The sequence below is a fragment of the Danio rerio genome, chromosome 1, assembly GCF_049306965.1.
Source record: "Danio rerio strain Tuebingen ecotype United States chromosome 1, GRCz12tu, whole genome shotgun sequence".
NCBI classification, from domain to species: domain Eukaryota; kingdom Metazoa; phylum Chordata; class Actinopteri; order Cypriniformes; family Danionidae; genus Danio; species Danio rerio.
In genome coordinates this window covers 59,702,501-59,720,002 of record NC_133176.1, presented here as the reverse complement: position 1 = coordinate 59,720,002, position 17,502 = coordinate 59,702,501, and the positions used below count along the sequence as shown (strand labels likewise).

The following is a 17,502-nucleotide window of genomic DNA, read 5'->3' as shown; positions in this document are numbered from 1 at the left end:
CGATTTTTTTGATATACAGTTTGGGATTCAGCCAAATAATAATAATAATAATAATAATAATAACAATAATGCATTTTATTTAAAGGCCCCTTTCATGACACTCAAGGTCACCGTACAGGACAGCTAAAACAATCAATTCAAATGTAAACACAATAAAAACAATAGAATACAATACAAACTTTAAAAACGCAATCGGGTCAAAGAGAATAGGCTGTTCTAAACAAATGTGTTTTGAGTCTGAACTTAAATTGTGAAAGAGAGTCTAAATCACAGAGATCAGGAGGAAGTGAATTCCAAAGCTGAGGAGCAGAGTGGCTGAAGAATCTACTTGAAATTGAAATACTTGAGATTGTACTCAAAAATGGGTTAAACTTTAATGTTTTTGCTATTCTTTTCCATATTGCCTGGAGATGTGATATTACAGGATGGGATTGTATCTTTCGAAGGAGTTTAATAGATGAGCATTGTAATGGTGGGAGGGGGGAGTAGAATGGATTGTTCCAGCATGTAAGGTGTTTTGTGTTTATCGTTCTTTTATTGTGTTTAACATAATGTGAATGACTGGAGAATTATTGTTTCTTAAAGTGATTGATAATAAAAAAAAATCTCTATCTCTCCGTCTCTCTCTGTTTGCATTTGTACTTGCATTAAAAAAAACTTGTATTCATAGTAGGTGGTTATAAAATGGGGCTTTAAGGGAAGTTTCACAAACTAATTTCAAGAGGAGCACGTGATATGATTGACAGCAGCTGGTCTGAAATCGGAAATGATTAGTGAGCCAATCAGATTTATTCAAACTTACTATAACCTGACTAAAACGAAATCTTTGTTTTCAGAAGAACCCCCCACCCCACCCCCATCCACCGAGCCGTTTTTTAAAAATACCCTTGTTTATTTGTTTTTTGCCTATTGTTATTGTGTTATTTGCATATTTGGCTACTCATTTATATATTTTAAGTATGACTACATATATTTTTACTAGTTCAAAATAAAGTCTCAAACAATATTCTGAGTGTTTTCAGTTCTAGGGAGATATCAGAGATTTGTCTTTGCAAGTAGTATGAAAAATAGAGTCAAATATGAATAATTAATGAATTAAAAATATTAATATCTGTTGTGACTGTCAGAAACATAAAGAAGACGTTTACTTTTGTTAGTGGAATTGAAGAATTTAAGTTTTTCTCAAATCACAAGTGCATCAGACAGGGGAACTAAACGAGATCTCAGAGGTATTTGCAGAGTAAACAGCAGTGCAGTTCAGTTTCCTGTAAATGACCTGCAAAAGCGGCTGGGTAAATTCAACCTTTGGTAAGCTGGCACCGCTTCTGTTGATCTTTTTTTCTGTAATTGTTAGTAAAATATGAAAAATGCAGTGTTGGCGTTATTTTAAATCCTTATTCTTTTGTGCAATGCAATAATATTTTTAGAAAAATCTGTTAAACTAGTTCTGTACAAAGTGTCAGTCCGCTCTTGCAAATAACAACATGCTGATCTTATATAAAGACAGAGGCTGTGGTTTTGCAGCATCCAAGAGTTCATAGTTCATCAGTGCTGAAACCATGAATGACTGCCAGTAAATATTTGTAAACAGCATCGCAGGGTTAGGGTGGATGACCAACGGCAGTGGTAAATACACAGCTTCTTCCTAATGTAGGTCAGTCGAGTTATTGAATATTAACTGGAGACGTGCAGTTCTTGTACGGTAGATGGAACATGACTCCAGAGACATGACAGCAATAAATGGCATTAAATAAAAACTGTAAGATACAGTATGATATGTGATGAAATGCAAGAGCAAAAAATATTTGATTACTGTAAACCCCTGTCAATGTGATCACAGCTGGGAATAGAAATATGAATAAAATATGTTTTAAGCATACCTGTCAACCATCTCGTTTTTACCAGGATTCTCCCGTATTTTACAATTGAATCCCGCTGTAATCCTGCGATGGGTTTATTTCTGTGATTCTCTCGTGTTTTTTTATCTTTCTATGAAGGTCGGCAATAAACATCAAAGAGCCGAATCTTCCTATACACAACCCATACCACCGAACCACGAGAGGGCACAGCCTGCTCTTAAATGCGAGTCTGTACTGTGCTTTCATTTTATTTAGACATGAAAACACTTTGAAATAAATGTAAATAAACTGAAATAAATAACAGCGGGATTCTCTTTCTTTCCATTAGAGGCGCCGTTGCCCCTCCTATACAATCCTCAAAACAGTCCGTTCATTTAGCGGTGCATGACTGTCAGACGCGCTCCATCGTGATCAGTGTTGGGTGAGTTACTTTAAATGAGTAATAGATTAAAAAATAACTGATTACTACTGGAAAACTTGTATCTGATTACATTACTAATTACATAATGTAAAAAGTAATCAGATTATTACTTTGCAGTTACTTTTAAAAAATAAAATATACCTATAAAAATACTAAATAAACTGCAGATCTTTCAGTAATGTAATATTTACTAAAAACGTTTCAGTGGGTTGATCACAGCAGCTTAACATATTCAAAAGACTTCATTCATTTTCTTGTCAGCTTAGTCCCTTTATTAATCTGGGGTCGCCACACCGAATTGAACCGCCAACTTATCCAGCAATGCAGGGAGAACATGCAAACTCCACACAGAAACGCCAACTGAGCCGAAGATCAAACCAGTGACCTTCTTGCTGTGAGGCGAACGTGCTACTCACTGCGCCACTGCGTCGCCTTATTCAAAAGACTTAAAGTTGAGAAACACTGTTATAAAACAATGAAAGTGTCATTTGACCTTGCACGCATATCAGCCTGTTGTTGGAACCAAAATATGACCTTTTTAAATGCAAAATAGGGGAGATTATGAAGATTTAAATGCTGAGTTTAGGTGACATTTTAAACACAATTTTTAGCTGGATTAGCTTGTCAGATGGTCATCATAACCACACTTTTTGGTGTACCAAAAATATTTCCTAAATATTTAGATAAAAGAAATATGACCAATATTTATTTTTAAAACACCATCATATATCATTAGAAAAAAGTTTTCAATTAAACCGTAGCCAAGTGTAATTTATTAAGCATATAGCAAACTGGCCAGCACATTCAACGTTCCTCAGTCAGAATTTGGCTATTTGAACAATAAAAAACTGAAACAAAATAATAATAATAATAATAATAATATTTATAATAATATGTATTATTATTATTGTTATTATTGTTGTTGTTGTTGTTGTTATTATTTATTACTATTATTATTAATAATCATAATAATAATAATACAATAATAATATTATTAATAATAAAAAACAACAATAATAATAATAATGATAATAACAATAATAATAAATAATAGCAATAATAATAATAATAATAATAATAATGATGATAAATAACAATAACGATGATGGTAATAATAATAATAATAATAATAACAATAATAATAATGATAATAATGACAATAATAATAAATAATAACAACAATAAAAATAATAATAATAATAATGATGATAAATAACAATAACGATGATGATAATAATAATAATAATAATAATAATAATAATAATAATAATAATGATAAATAACAATAACGATGATAATAATAATAACAACAACAACAACAACAGTAAATTATTATTTTTATTATTATTACAATTATTATTATTATTATTAGAGCTTCACAAGTTTACTTGTAAAAGTGCTTCACACTTTTTTTATTGGTCATGTTTTCTTTCAGGAATATGGTCCAAGATTTATGGAATAAAAGTTGCTCATCAAATGTTTTCTCTTTTTAAAAACAATACAGTAGGATGACTTTAATTGTGTCAGATGTTTTCTTGCACAGCAGGATGTTGGACTGTTTGCATTGATTAACTAGTCACACCAGGATTCCGCTTGATCTTAAAGCCTTTTTTCGATGGGTTATTTTCACTTATTGTGCGATTGTGCTACCCACTGCGCCATGGTGCTGCCCCATACTACAATTATACTTATTATATTAATACCTTTAGGACATCTGAATTTGAATTATTTACACTCAGAAAGCTGTACTAAAGGTACACATTTGTACCTAAATTATTCATAATTGACAAATGAGGACAAATGAGCTCATAAATGGGACAAATTCTGGACTTTTGTCCAGGGGTGGGTCTTCTGAATCCCCCCTGGCTATGTGAAACTCCAGTTTGGATGTTCAAACCACTGACTGCACACCACTGTATGGAGAGAAATCCTGCATTTGTTGGCCTTCAAATAAATAAAGAACGACATCTTGCAAGATGAAGGGGTCAGCAAATCATCTGGACGTTTAAAATGTTTTATTCTGGAAGTGAAATGTATAATGGGAAAATATGTACTTTATAGTTTTTCCATAATGCTGTTAATGTTGTTTAAAATGCATGAAGGGCTAGATCATGTCAGAGCGTCTCCTGGAGGAAGATGAAGGATCTTTGGACCGTCTCATCCGCTCGGTTGTCATGGAGACCATGACGTCACAATGCAGCACGCACGGAGCAAGGCTGCCGCGGGAGCGCGCACTAGTCTCGGAGTCGTGCGGAGAGAGTGTGAGAGGTTTTGCCGTGTTCTCCACTGTATTTTCACCGCTTTCTTCGAAGTCGCCGGACATCTGAAGCCAACATGCGCGAGATATTGCACCTGCAGGCGGGCCAGTGCGGGAATCAGATCGGAGCGAAGGTACATCAGCCAAAATAAACACGAAAACAGACCTTCGTCTGCTTTGATGGCATTAAAAAAGCATCTTGTTTCCTACTTTTGCACTCGATGTTTCTAGAAATTAATGTATTCGATGTTTTAATGGTCTCTAAATAACGCGTCACGGTCAATGAGTTCATGTTACGTCATAATAATAGACGTCTGGCTGTCATAAAGAGATGTGAGGCTATTTCATTCAAAATGCTGCATGATTAGTATGTTAAATAAAGACGACAGGTTTAATGATTAGCACGCAGTGTCTTGTTTTCATCTCTCAGGCGAAGGCGACGCCCTTGTCATTGCTCGAGTGATGGCGATGCTCGCTCATTTTTGTCGTGCTATGGATTTCCAGCTAATCGACTTGATGTGTAGTGATTAATGTTTAGGTTAAGAATATTTATGTTAGATTGTTTGTGCTATAGAACTCAAATTAACTCTATTATATTTGATCCATTAAATTATTCGTAGGGTGTGTTCATTTTCTTCTTCAGTTTTCAGTCAGTTCAGTCATTTGTCCTTCAGGTATATTCTGTGACACTGACTATAACACTACTAATACTACTACTTAATCAGTTATGCAAAGAATACAGAATGAAATTTATCATATGAAATGCTATCATATTTTGTTACAATATAAAAATGTCGCCTCATAATATAAGGGATAGTTCACCCCAAAAGGAAAACTCCGTCATCAGTTGTTCCAAACTGGTTTGAGTTGCTTTCTTCGGTTGAACACAAAGGTATATATATATATATATATATATATATATATATATATATATATATATATATATATAGATATATTTACATCTTCATCTTTATATATATATATATATATATATATATATATATATATATATATATATATATATAKATAGAGAGAGAGAGAGAGAGAGAGAGAGAGAGAATGTTGGATTTAAAAAAAAAAAACAGCCATTAACTTTCATGGTATTTTTGACTATTATCAATGTTCAATTAGAAAAAAAATCATATAAGTTTTATATGTTCAAGAAAAGTAAGAAATTCATAAAGTCAATGTTCATTTTCGGGTGAACTCGATGAACTTGGGTGATTGTAATCTAGTTATTGTAACGACAGCAACAAAATATGACGAGATTTACAAATCTATCGAGTTTGATCATTTTTAACCAACATGCAAAGTGCAACACATTTTTACATTTGGTATCGCTCTGAGGGGTTCAGCAAAATTCGGCGTACTAAATAAAATAAACTCTTCACAAAACAAATTATAATATATACCTTGGTTTTTATTTATATTACCCACATGTAATATGTTTATTATAAATATAATAATTAATTAATAGTTACTAATTTTTATTTTTAATATTAGTATTATCTGTTTTTGTCTGTAATTCTGTTGCACTGTAGACGCTCCATCAAGAAAACAAATTCCTGTGTGTGAACAAACCTGGCAATAAAGCTCTTTCTGATTCTGATGTGCTGTATTCAAACAAAAAAACAAAAAACAAACTAAAAACAACCTATAAAGTTGTTTTCTTAGGGGTGCTTTCACACCTGCCTTATTTAGTTCGATTGAATCGCACTAGAGTTCGTTTTCCCTTTCGGTGCGATTCGTTTGGGCTGGCGAGAATGCAGCAATCGTACTCGAGTGCGCACCAAAAGCGGACCAAATAAGCGTATTCAATATAAGCTTATATAAGGACCCTGGAGCGGTTCGTTTGTGTTGAGAATATGATCCGTACTAAAACAGGCCCAACCGCAAAAAGCACTGCACGTTTTGGACTAATTCAGCTGCCGTAGGCCGATGCGCTATGCATTATGGGATATGGAGGAAAAATATTTGTTGACAGCGCTTTACCAACAGAGAGAGAGAGAGGGGGGAAAACATTACCTGATGGATTGTTGGTAATATTTCCGCAAGATGACCATGTCGCAGTTTAGCTCAATTAATTCACGTCTCCTCCTGAAGTGATGAGCGATGCATTAAATAAACACTGTTTTCCAGCCACGGCCGCGCTTCATTTTCGTAATGTATAGTTTGTCTAAAGCAGGAATACTATCAGTCAGCGCAGTCGTCCCTCCAGAGTAAAAGGTTTTGTCTACCTGCAGGAGTTCACTGGCATTTTCCCGCACGTGATTCTGACCAATCAATAAGCAGTTTAGGAAATATGTTCACCAACATCTGGCCAATGAGAGATGTGGATTTTGTCAGATGACTGCATTTTGGTTCGTTTCAACTGGTTCGTACCAAAGCCAGCAGTGTGGTGTGAAAACGACCCAAAGACGGCAGAAAATGCAACAATGCATCATTTATTGCGCCTGGTCCGGACCAAATGAAGCGAACTACAGATGTGAAAGCACCCTTAATAGTCTTTTTGAGATGAAGTCAGTGCCTCCAAGGGAGCTTATCGTTTGATGAATATTTGAGTGCGAAGCAATGATTCCCATTGTTTCATATTGCCCACGTTGTTGATTGAGCTCAAATCTGGGTGAAGGAATCCATCCGACCAAGGCCCAGTAGACAATGGTATACACCACTTGAGAGATCTTATGGCATGAATAATGTTGTTGAGGTGATTTGGTCCCAGTGCTAACTCACTTAACAGTTAGGTGACAAAGAAAACTCCTAAATAAACTGACTGCTTCTCCGAAAATAATAAATTGAAAGCAAGGAACATTTTGACTGTTACAAAATTGTGCATACATTTCTTTAACATTTACCCTGCAATCTTAATCTAAAATATGAGACAACCTCCTATTGGACAGCATCCGATAATGTGATGGTTTCTCTTGTGTCAGTTCTGGGAGGTGATCAGCGATGAGCATGGGATTGACCCCACCGGCTCCTACCATGGAGACAGTGACCTGCAGCTGGACCGCATCAGCGTTTACTACAACGAAGCTTCGGGTAGGCACATCACCACTATTTACATCTTCATACAAACATCTGAAGTCTTTAAGTTGTAAAGGGGATTTTCTGGTGCTCTGTTTCTTTATCAGGTGGAAAGTATGTCCCTCGTGCCATCCTTGTGGATCTAGAGCCTGGAACCATGGATTCAGTCCGCTCGGGTCCTTTTGGACAGATATTCAGACCTGACAACTTTGTTTTTGGTAAATAAACACACTATACTTTAAACCAGCAGTCACCAATCTCGGTCCTGGAGGGCCGGCGTTTCTGCAGAGTTTGGCTACAACTAGCCTCAACACACCTGCCTGGGTGTTTCAAGTATACCTAGTAAGACCTTGATTAGCTTGTTCGGGTGTGTTTGATTAGGGTTGGAGCTAAAATCTGCAGGACACCGGATCTTCAGGAACAAGTTTGGTGACCACTGCTTTAAACTGATGACATGCATTAATGTTTGTTTGGTTAGCTAGAATGCAGTGCAATTGTACAGATAAATGAAATAAGTGCAGAGATATATTCATGGTGAGGTGAAGTTATTTAACCTGAAGGTTACTTATATTTTCTTACTCTCTACATACTGTACCACATACACCTTTTGTTCTTCTGGTCAAGTTAATTGGGTCTAGTCTTGTCTTGCATGCCTAAATATTTATGTTCTGTGTACTACATGAGAAAGAAAGAAACAAATTAAGGTTTTGAACAACATAGATTTAGTAAACAATGACCAAATTTCCATTTTTAGGTTGACTATCTATTGAATATCTAGTGATTTCTAAAGATGAAAATTCAACCAAGTCCAACCACAAATCATAGACTCCCAGTGACCTTGAAAACCTTGAATAATGTTATGCATAATGTTATTATTTAAAATGTATAAACGATGATATAATTGACAGAAAAACTCATCTGGGATATATTTTATATCATATTTTATATCTTTTAGCAAAGACTAAGCTTGAGGAAAAATTTGATGAGTGCATGTATAGCCTTTTTATGGCATGTATGTATGTAGGGACGCACCGATATGGATTTTTGGACCAATATCGATAACCGATAACTTTAGATTTGGAAGCCGATAACTGATATATTAGCCGATAAAAATCTAAATATTTCGAAATGTTATCTTTTTATACAGTGAACAATAGACATTATTTAAAAAACTTCATAAAAGTTGAACAGATCTTAGAATAGCATACTCAAATTAATTTCTAAATCGCAAGGTGGTTATATAGACCTATATTCAGATAAATCAGCATAACAGAAATATATTATTTCCTTTTCTTTGCATAGCAAATTATCATACAACTGGATGTTTGCATGAAAATAATAGGTTAAATAACAAAATGAGAGGCAGGCACTTCTGTACCATGACCAACGCGATTTTACGTCAATTCGTAACTGTTTGATTTAGTGGCTAACTCGTATTAATTCGTACGATCTAATTTATACAATTTGTATGATTTGCTCATTACCCAATGACGCTTGTAGTTAGGGGTGGGGTTGGGTGCCACGCCTCCTTTTTAAAATCATATATTTTTGCACGACTGAACTCTCTAAACTGACGAAACGTAAAATACTTACGTTTCCTCATGAGATCAGGCTGACAATGACATAATCTATAAGCTTAAAGATATCGACCTACTTTCGATATCAGACCGATAACGGTAACATTAAAAATAGCATTTATCGGCCGATACCGATATGGCTGCCGATATATTGTGCATCCCTAGTTGTATTGTATAAAGTAAAAATAAGTAAAAATAAGTACAAATACTATCAGACATACTGTGAAAATTTCCTTGCTCTGTTAAACAGTATTTAAAAAAAAAAGTAAAATAGAAAGGAAATTTCAAAGGGGGCTAATAATTCTGACTTCAACTATATATATTTTTATATATATATATATATATATATATATATATATATATATATATATTGGACATTTGAATACAAAAATATTCTTTATGCAATATTCCAAAATGTTTTTAAAAATAGGTGGATGGAAACAAAGCGACTGACATCTGATTCATTAGAATGACCGTGTAGGAAAAAATGTACCTGTCATTAATCGTTACCTGAGCATTTTCAGTTCATCCTCACTAGTAAATGATCCAACCTGCTGAGATTTTAAACACTTCAAATATGCATTTCAGTTTCATCCTCACCATTTTGAATAGCATGTTCATGACTGGTTAATAGATATTGTGTCGTCCTCGTAGGCCAGAGCGGAGCTGGTAATAACTGGGCTAAAGGTCATTACACGGAGGGGGCTGAGCTGGTGGATTCAGTGATGGATGTGGTGCGCAAGGAAGCCGAGAGCTGCGACTGCCTGCAGGGTTTCCAGCTGACGCACTCTCTGGGTGGAGGAACGGGCTCTGGCATGGGAACGCTTCTCATCAGTAAGATCCGCGAGGAGTTTCCGGACCGCATCATGAACACCTTCAGTGTGGTGCCGTCTCCCAAAGTGTCCGATACGGTTGTGGAGCCCTACAACGCCACACTGTCCGTCCATCAGCTGGTGGAAAACACTGACGAAACGTATTGTATTGATAACGAGGCGCTTTATGACATCTGCTTCCGCACGCTCAAACTCACCACACCTACATACGGAGATCTCAACCATCTCGTCTCGGCCACCATGAGCGGCGTCACCACCTGTCTGAGGTTCCCCGGCCAGCTTAACGCTGATCTCCGCAAACTAGCCGTCAACATGGTGCCCTTCCCACGCCTGCACTTCTTCATGCCCGGATTTGCTCCTCTGACCAGCAGGGGGAGCCAGCAGTATCGAGTGCTCTCCGTCCCGGAGCTCACCCAGCAGATGTTTGACGCCAAAAACATGATGGCCGCTTGTGATCCACGCCATGGGCGCTACCTAACCGTGGCGGCTGTTTTCCGCGGTCGCATGTCCATGAAGGAAGTGGACGAGCAGATGCTGAACGTCCAGAATAAGAACAGCAGCTACTTTGTGGAGTGGATCCCGAATAACGTCAAGACGGCCGTCTGCGACATTCCACCTCGCGGGCTCAAAATGTCGGCGACCTTCATTGGAAACAGTACAGCCATCCAGGAGCTCTTCAAGCGAATTTCAGAGCAGTTCACGGCTATGTTTCGCCGCAAGGCCTTCTTGCATTGGTATACCGGTGAGGGAATGGATGAGATGGAGTTCACCGAGGCCGAGAGCAACATGAACGACCTGGTGTCCGAGTACCAGCAGTATCAGGACGCCACCGCCGAGGAGGGAGAGTTCGAGGAGGAGGGCGAAGAGGAGGCTGCGTGATCGCCATCGCTTACATTATTATATACACGAGTCTAGTTCTGTTAAACAGAGAAAGTCTATTTAAACTCTTGTGTGTGATTTTTTTTCTTTTAGCTCATTCCTTACTGTGTTAAAATGACTATGTATTTACTGAATAAATAAATACAACAGCAAAAATATATATACGCGTTGTGATTTTAAGAACATAGATCTTATAATTAACTGCTGGGGAAAGAACTTCCTTTCACTTAGATTTTACTATAGGCAAAGCAATGCAAGTTTATTTATATAGCACATTTCATACACAATGGTATAGAATAAAATAAACATAAAATACAAGTATAAGAAAATAAAAAAGAAGAATAAAAATGGTTAAAAATTTGTTAAATCCGGTTTTAAAGGAATGAAAAAGAAGAACCATAATACTGGGACTTAAAACATGGATTTTATATAGTATCTCCTTCAGCCACACTTTAATAACCATTTGGTTATGATATTAATACGTGTTTAAAGTTGTTTTCATGATTATATGCAAATTTAAAATGTTTGAGATGTTCAAAAATTAATTCAAAAATTTAAAGGCGGGATTTATCGTTAAAAGCTGAGCGCCCTTCAGTTGACACTTTCGTTTTAACGGTCAAGTGTCTGAGGTAAAATAGCGTAACGTGTATATATCAAACAAATAAGTAGTATACATAGATATATACACTAGATATCGCATAGGGACCCTCAGCATGCGTCAATAGCGCCGCCACATTGGTACAGTGCTCCCAGGACAAATGTCATTCAACCGCACTAGTCAAGTGTTATTACGTGAAGATGCGGGACTTTAGCTCTGTCTACAGGTGTAGTAACGAGCAAACAAAGAAAACAAAGCACAAAGGCTGAACATTTCATAGGTAATATTAAGTTTTTTTCTGTTTTTATATGTTCTGAACTTTGTGCTATACAGGTAACGTTATCGATAATAATACAGTCACTTACTGCATTCACCATACGGCAAAGCAGCTCCAACTCGCACTAAACACTCGGCTTATGCTAGTTTTGTTGAATAAAATCAGCAAACAATGCAAAAGAAATATGACAACGAGATGCTGCGCTGCCAGAAACTTGTATTATTGTTGGCTAGTGAAGGAGTCGTTCATAAAGGAGATTCATTCACAAACGAATCGCTCCCTCCGTCAGTATGAGCAGTGAAAGCAGGAGAGGAGCTGTGTTTCAGGACACGGATTATATTAAATTTAACAGGGAGGGTGAATAGTACATTTCTACACACAAACGCAAGCTTTTTGTCAGGAATCCTCGTGCGGTCACTGATCCATCAATGTAGAAAATGTAAAATTATAATTTTCGTAATTAAAAAAAAAATTACATACTAACATCCAGGAAAACTCCCGATCATAGATATATGTGTATATCTCTGGCTTTGGATGGCCACAGTCCTCCACTGTACCTTGGTCCCGCATTCATTTCACAGGAGCGCTACCCTGTAGCAAGATGGCGGCGCTATTGACGCATTCCTTCCAATAGACAACAATAGGCCAGGCGACATCTAGTGTATATATCTATAAGTAGTATATAAATGTTATATACAAAATAGTTTACAAATTGAATTTTTAAAGATTGAATTAAAGAAAGGCTGGATTTAGACTACCACCGAGGAGGAGTGTGAGAAGCTTCAGTTTTACTGTCAAAGAAAGCAAGGTAAGATGTAGGCCAAGTAATGTTTTAGAATATGTGCTATATTACTAAAGGAAACTTACATGAAAGCAAATTATTAATAGCCTACTATAAAACTGAGTTAATTTGAGACGTGTTGGACTCCAAATTGCGCCATTTATGAACTTCATCATAGGCATAGGCTAGTTTATCATTTCACTGTAATGCTGCATGAGGTTTGATGTAGCGTTCATTAAATATTCACTATAAAATACTATATTATCTTTTCATCTTGGTCAGGGGTGGCCAAACTTTTTCTTATGAAGGGCCAAAATCCAAGGTTGATTTAGAGCTGTGGGCCGAAATTAAATATAGCAAGCAAACTGTAGGAAGTTGCCATGGGTAATTTCCTAATTTATTTCCCAATATTTATAAATTAATAGCAAAAACATACTTCAATCGCATTTACTAATGCTTTATTATATACTAATATTTTACATATACTTCATACTAATTTGTTTTTGAAAATGTAGCCTACACCACCGGTCAAAAGTTTAGGGTCATTTTTTTTTTCTCATGTTTTGTTTTTAAGAAAATTATTCTGTTCATCAAGGCGGCATTTATTCAATGTAAAAGAAAATTGTGAAACTTAAATGTTTATTACAATTTTAAATAACTGCTTTCTTATAAAATAAAGTTTCAAATGAAATTACTCCTGTCATTATTGCTTTTAATAATAATAATGTAATAACAACAATAATAATTGATATTAAAGTGATGTCTTAAGGATCATGTGACCGAAGACTGGTGTAATGAAGCTGAAAATCTTTGGAATATAATATTTAATTAAATTCTAAACTACTTTTTTTTATAGTGCGATAACATTTTACAATGTGTACTGTATTTTTGATAAAAATAAATGCAGCCTTGGTGAGCAGCAGGTAAAGCTTATCTTAAAACATTTAAAAATCCCAAAACCTTTGACCGGTAGTGCATATTATTTTAACAAACTTATTACAATAAAACCATTAAAAAATCAATTTGTAAAACAATGGGGTTCAATGCCGAATATAGTCATGCTGAACCTGCCTTTCATTCATTTGCACACTGATGTCTTCTGCTTTGTTCCCTGCTCGTTGAGTGACTGTGTACTTTCTTAAAAAATTCTATCCTTTACAACCTTTAATTGAAACACTTAATTTCAGATGTTTTTTTTTTTTTTTTTTTTTTAGCTCAACAATAAAACAAGCAAACAAACAAAAGATTACATTACTATATAAATGAGAATCTCTGTTAGTCATTCTCCAAAATCATTTTCCCTCTGGCGGGCCAAATCAAATGATATTAAGGGCTTACTTAGGCCCGCGTGCCCTAGTTAGGGCATCTCAGAGTCTGATCTTTTCAGAAGAAAACATTATTAAAAATTATCTCAGTTTTTACTACAAAATTTTGTTAAAACTTTAATAAAATCATGTTCTCTGGAATATTTTATCCGTTAAATATTAAACTTTAGTCTTGATTTTCACTGTTAAAAACGTAAATGTCATGCTGCTCCACCAATGAACACTAGAGGGAACCATTTTCATAAAACAACGGGTACCAAAAACCTGAATATCGTATAATGACGATGCTATTTAAAGGAGCTGTCAGAATGGTGTGTGTTTGTGTTTTAAAAGAGACTGTGTGTCTATGTAAATAGAGGATTTGTCTGCCATACCTGTTTGCTGGCCAGTGATAGACTTAGAGAGAGAAACAACGACTCATTAAACATAATATAATCCTGTTTCCTCTTTCATATGTTTATGTTTTCATCAATCACTAGGTGAAAGGGAATGGAAATGCACGTTAAGGTCATAAAATATTATAGAAATAAAGGGTAATACATAATATATGTGATATACATTAAAAACAAATGAAGATATCTAGTTAAAAATATTAAGTCAGCATCAGTAAATGTCATGTAGGTCACACACACATACACACACACACACACACACACATACATATATATATCAGGAAGTGCCGTCTTCAGTCGTGTGCTAGTCGGCGGATTTGGCTGTTTGATGTGTGGATGTGTGTGTGCAGAAGTGTGTGTGTCGATGCATGTTGGTAAAGGATTTAATGCCTTTGGTCTGCTGATGCCCTGAAGACCCCCGGATGGGCCCCAACACACAGGTGCACCATGGGCTCCAGAATAAAGTAAGATTATCTTCAGTTTGTCTCTATATTTCTGTCTGTTTGCTCAGATTGTGGTCTCCTGCTTACTTCCTCTTCCTCACTCTGTTGTTCACGGATGTGAGACTTTCTATCATGTCACAGTTCAGTGCATTAAATCATGCAGCGACTTTTGGAAAGTGTCAAATTGCTTTCTGGTAGAGAGTTTTGGGTCAGATCTGCTTTTTTAGACCGAAGAGCAGAAGTTGATGTAAGAAGCATCACCTGTCGGGTGCGAAAATGAAGAGAGGCCTCAAAAGCCACTATATAGTGTCACTGATCACGATTTTACTATATTACATCAGGAAATGCTGCAGGATGCCCTTCATTTTACTTCATTTCTGAAGTCACTGTGTCTTTGGGTCAATTGGTGTTTTGGTGATGTTTAGTGGTTCTCATCTATTAGTTAATAGTTCTCGTTAAGTTCACACAGGTGTAAATAATTGCACACTGTCCTCTTTTGGTTCATAGTTCTCATTAGTTTAACATATGTATGGAGAATCGCATTTAACACTACCATCTATTAGTTCTTAGTTCTCTATAATTATCATGTTATCATCTATTGGTTCATAGTTCTTATCTAATGGTTTACACAGGTGTAGAGAACTGCATTAAATGCTATCATCTATTGGTTCATAGTTCTCGTTAATTTCACACAGTGTAGAGAATGACATTAAACGCTCATCTTTTGGTTCATAGTTCTCATTAGTTTCACATATGTATGGAGAATTGCATTTAACACTATCGTCTATTGGTTCATAGTTCTCTTTAGTTATCATATTATCATCTATTGGTTCACACAAGTGTAGAGAATTGCTTTAAAAGCTGTCATCTATTGGTTCATAGTTCTCGTTAGGTTCACACAGATGTTGGAATTGCATTAAACACTGTCATCTAGTTCATAGTTCTCATCTATTTTTTCACACAGTTGTAGGGAATCACATTTAACACTATTATCTATTGGTTCATAGTTGTCATCTATTGGTTCACACAAGTGTAGAGAATTGCATTAAACACTGTCATGTATTGGTTCATAGTTCTCGTTAGGTTCACACAGATGTAGGAATTGCATAAAACACTGTCATCTAGTTCATAGTTCTCATCTATTGGTTCACACAGATGTAGAGAAATACAATGAACACTGTCATCTTTTGGTTCATAGTTCTTATTAGTTTTACATATGTATGGAGAATCGCATTTAACACTATTATCAATTGGCTCATAGTTCTCATCTATTAGTTCACACAGGTGTAGAGAATTGCTATAAACACTGTCATCTATTGGTTCATAATTCTCGTTAGGTTCACAATCTATCTATTCGTTCATGGTTCTACATATATATATATATATATATATATATATATATATATATATATATAGTAACTATATCTGTTGGTTCATAGTTCTCATTAAGTTCACACAGGGATAGAGAATCGCATTAAGCTTCGGTTACACTGTACTTTTCTATCCATAGACTTCCCTTCATACGCACGCGAATTCGTCAGACTGGAAGCGCAAGATCGTGCATCAAGTTTCGCAGTTCACTGCTTTGCAAAGTTCAAGCTTGGTGAACTCTGACCTGCTGAAATCACATCACTTGACTGCATGAGACCAATCAAAGATCAAAACATGACCTCTCTGAACAGAAATTTGAAATATGGATCACTAAATATTTTTATGGAATAATTAATTATTGTTGTACAGATGCTAATTATGTATCTTCATCTGTATATCGTCTAGACCAGAGATGCCCAAAGTTGGCCTGTGGTAACCTTGTTATTGTTTATTGTTATTGTTTATTGCTATTGTTATTATACCTGTGATTTGGCCTGCCATCCCATCTGAAATGAAAAGGAGAATGATGGGGAGGTGGTTGAGGTGAATGCCTTTAACAGAGATCGCCATTTTGAATTTAACGTAACCTTTTGTTTCTTTGTTTAATTGCTAAGCTACAAACTCAAATCCATTCATTCATTCATTCATTTTCCTTTTAGCTTAATCCCTTTATTAATCTGAGGTCGCCACAGCAGAATGAACCGCCAACTTATCCAGCATATGTTTTACACAGCAGATGCCCTTCAAGCTTCAACTCATCACTGGGAAACATTTATACACACTCATACATTATGGACAACTTTAGCATACTCAATTCACCTATACTACATGTCTTTGGACTTGTGAGGGAAACCCACGCAAACACAGGGAGAACATGCAAACTCAGAAATCACACAGAAATGCCAACTGTCCCAGCTGAGACTCGAACCAGTGACCTTCTTTTTGTGAGGCGAACGTGCTATCTTAATGTAAAATATCTGTGAGCAAATCAAGGTAAAGGCAGGAGCAGCTCGACTAGTGTCTTCCGCATTGAACTCTGTTGTGTTATAAATGGGATTGTTCACGTTTTTACTGTTATAAGGTCATTATTAAATGTTATAAATTATACTGCATTAATTAATTACATTCAAAGCAACATTTTCTAGTAATTTTTAAATATTGCTGACTAAATTAGATAGTCACCAGGAGGAGGCCTCGGGGAAAACCCAGGACACTCTAGAGGGACTATGTCTCTCAGCTGGCCTGGGGATATGTCAGGATCCCCCTGGAGGAGCTGGAGGAAGTGTCTGGGGAGAGGGAAGTCTGGTGTTCTCTCTTAAGACTGCTGCCACACATCCCATTACGGAGAAATGGTGTCAGAATGTTACAGCCTGATGCTAAGCAATCAACAGCCAATCACATGACGTATATTAATATGCCTTGGACAGAAACAGAGCTCGATGTATTTAAATGAGCGTTTCAA

General features: G+C 36.0%; 2 protein-coding genes across 8 annotated transcripts in view; both read left to right on the top strand.

Moving 5' to 3' along the window:
* The window catches only part of zgc:65894, a 108,393-nt gene extending 97,382 nt beyond the window's left edge, over window positions 1-11,011 (top strand). Inside the window, 4 exon segments of one of the 2 annotated variants that reach the window (NM_199975.1) lie at window positions 4,538-4,671; window positions 7,471-7,579; window positions 7,672-7,782; window positions 9,796-11,001. In NM_199975.1, the coding sequence (NP_956269.1) occupies window positions 4,615-4,671; window positions 7,471-7,579; window positions 7,672-7,782; window positions 9,796-10,853 (1,335 nt within the window). In that variant the 5' untranslated portion in view covers window positions 4,538-4,614 and the 3' untranslated portion in view covers window positions 10,854-11,001. 2 annotated transcript variants of the gene reach the window in all.
* Window positions 1-17,502, top strand: part of dennd1c (DENN domain containing 1C) — a 138,374-nt gene that overhangs the window by 97,382 nt on the left and 23,490 nt on the right. For 2 of the 6 annotated variants that reach the window (XM_073906609.1, XM_009295255.5), the window contains exon 1: window positions 14,526-14,690. The exons of 2 other annotated variants lie outside the window; for them this stretch is intronic. In XM_073906609.1, coding sequence (XP_073762710.1) covers window positions 14,674-14,690 — 17 coding nt within the window. In that variant the 5' untranslated portion in view covers window positions 14,526-14,673. Of the gene's footprint in view, window positions 1-12,399; window positions 12,537-14,521; window positions 14,691-17,502 lie in introns of those variants that run through there. 2 more of the 6 variants (XM_073906618.1, XM_005168402.6) reach the window with 2 other exon arrangements.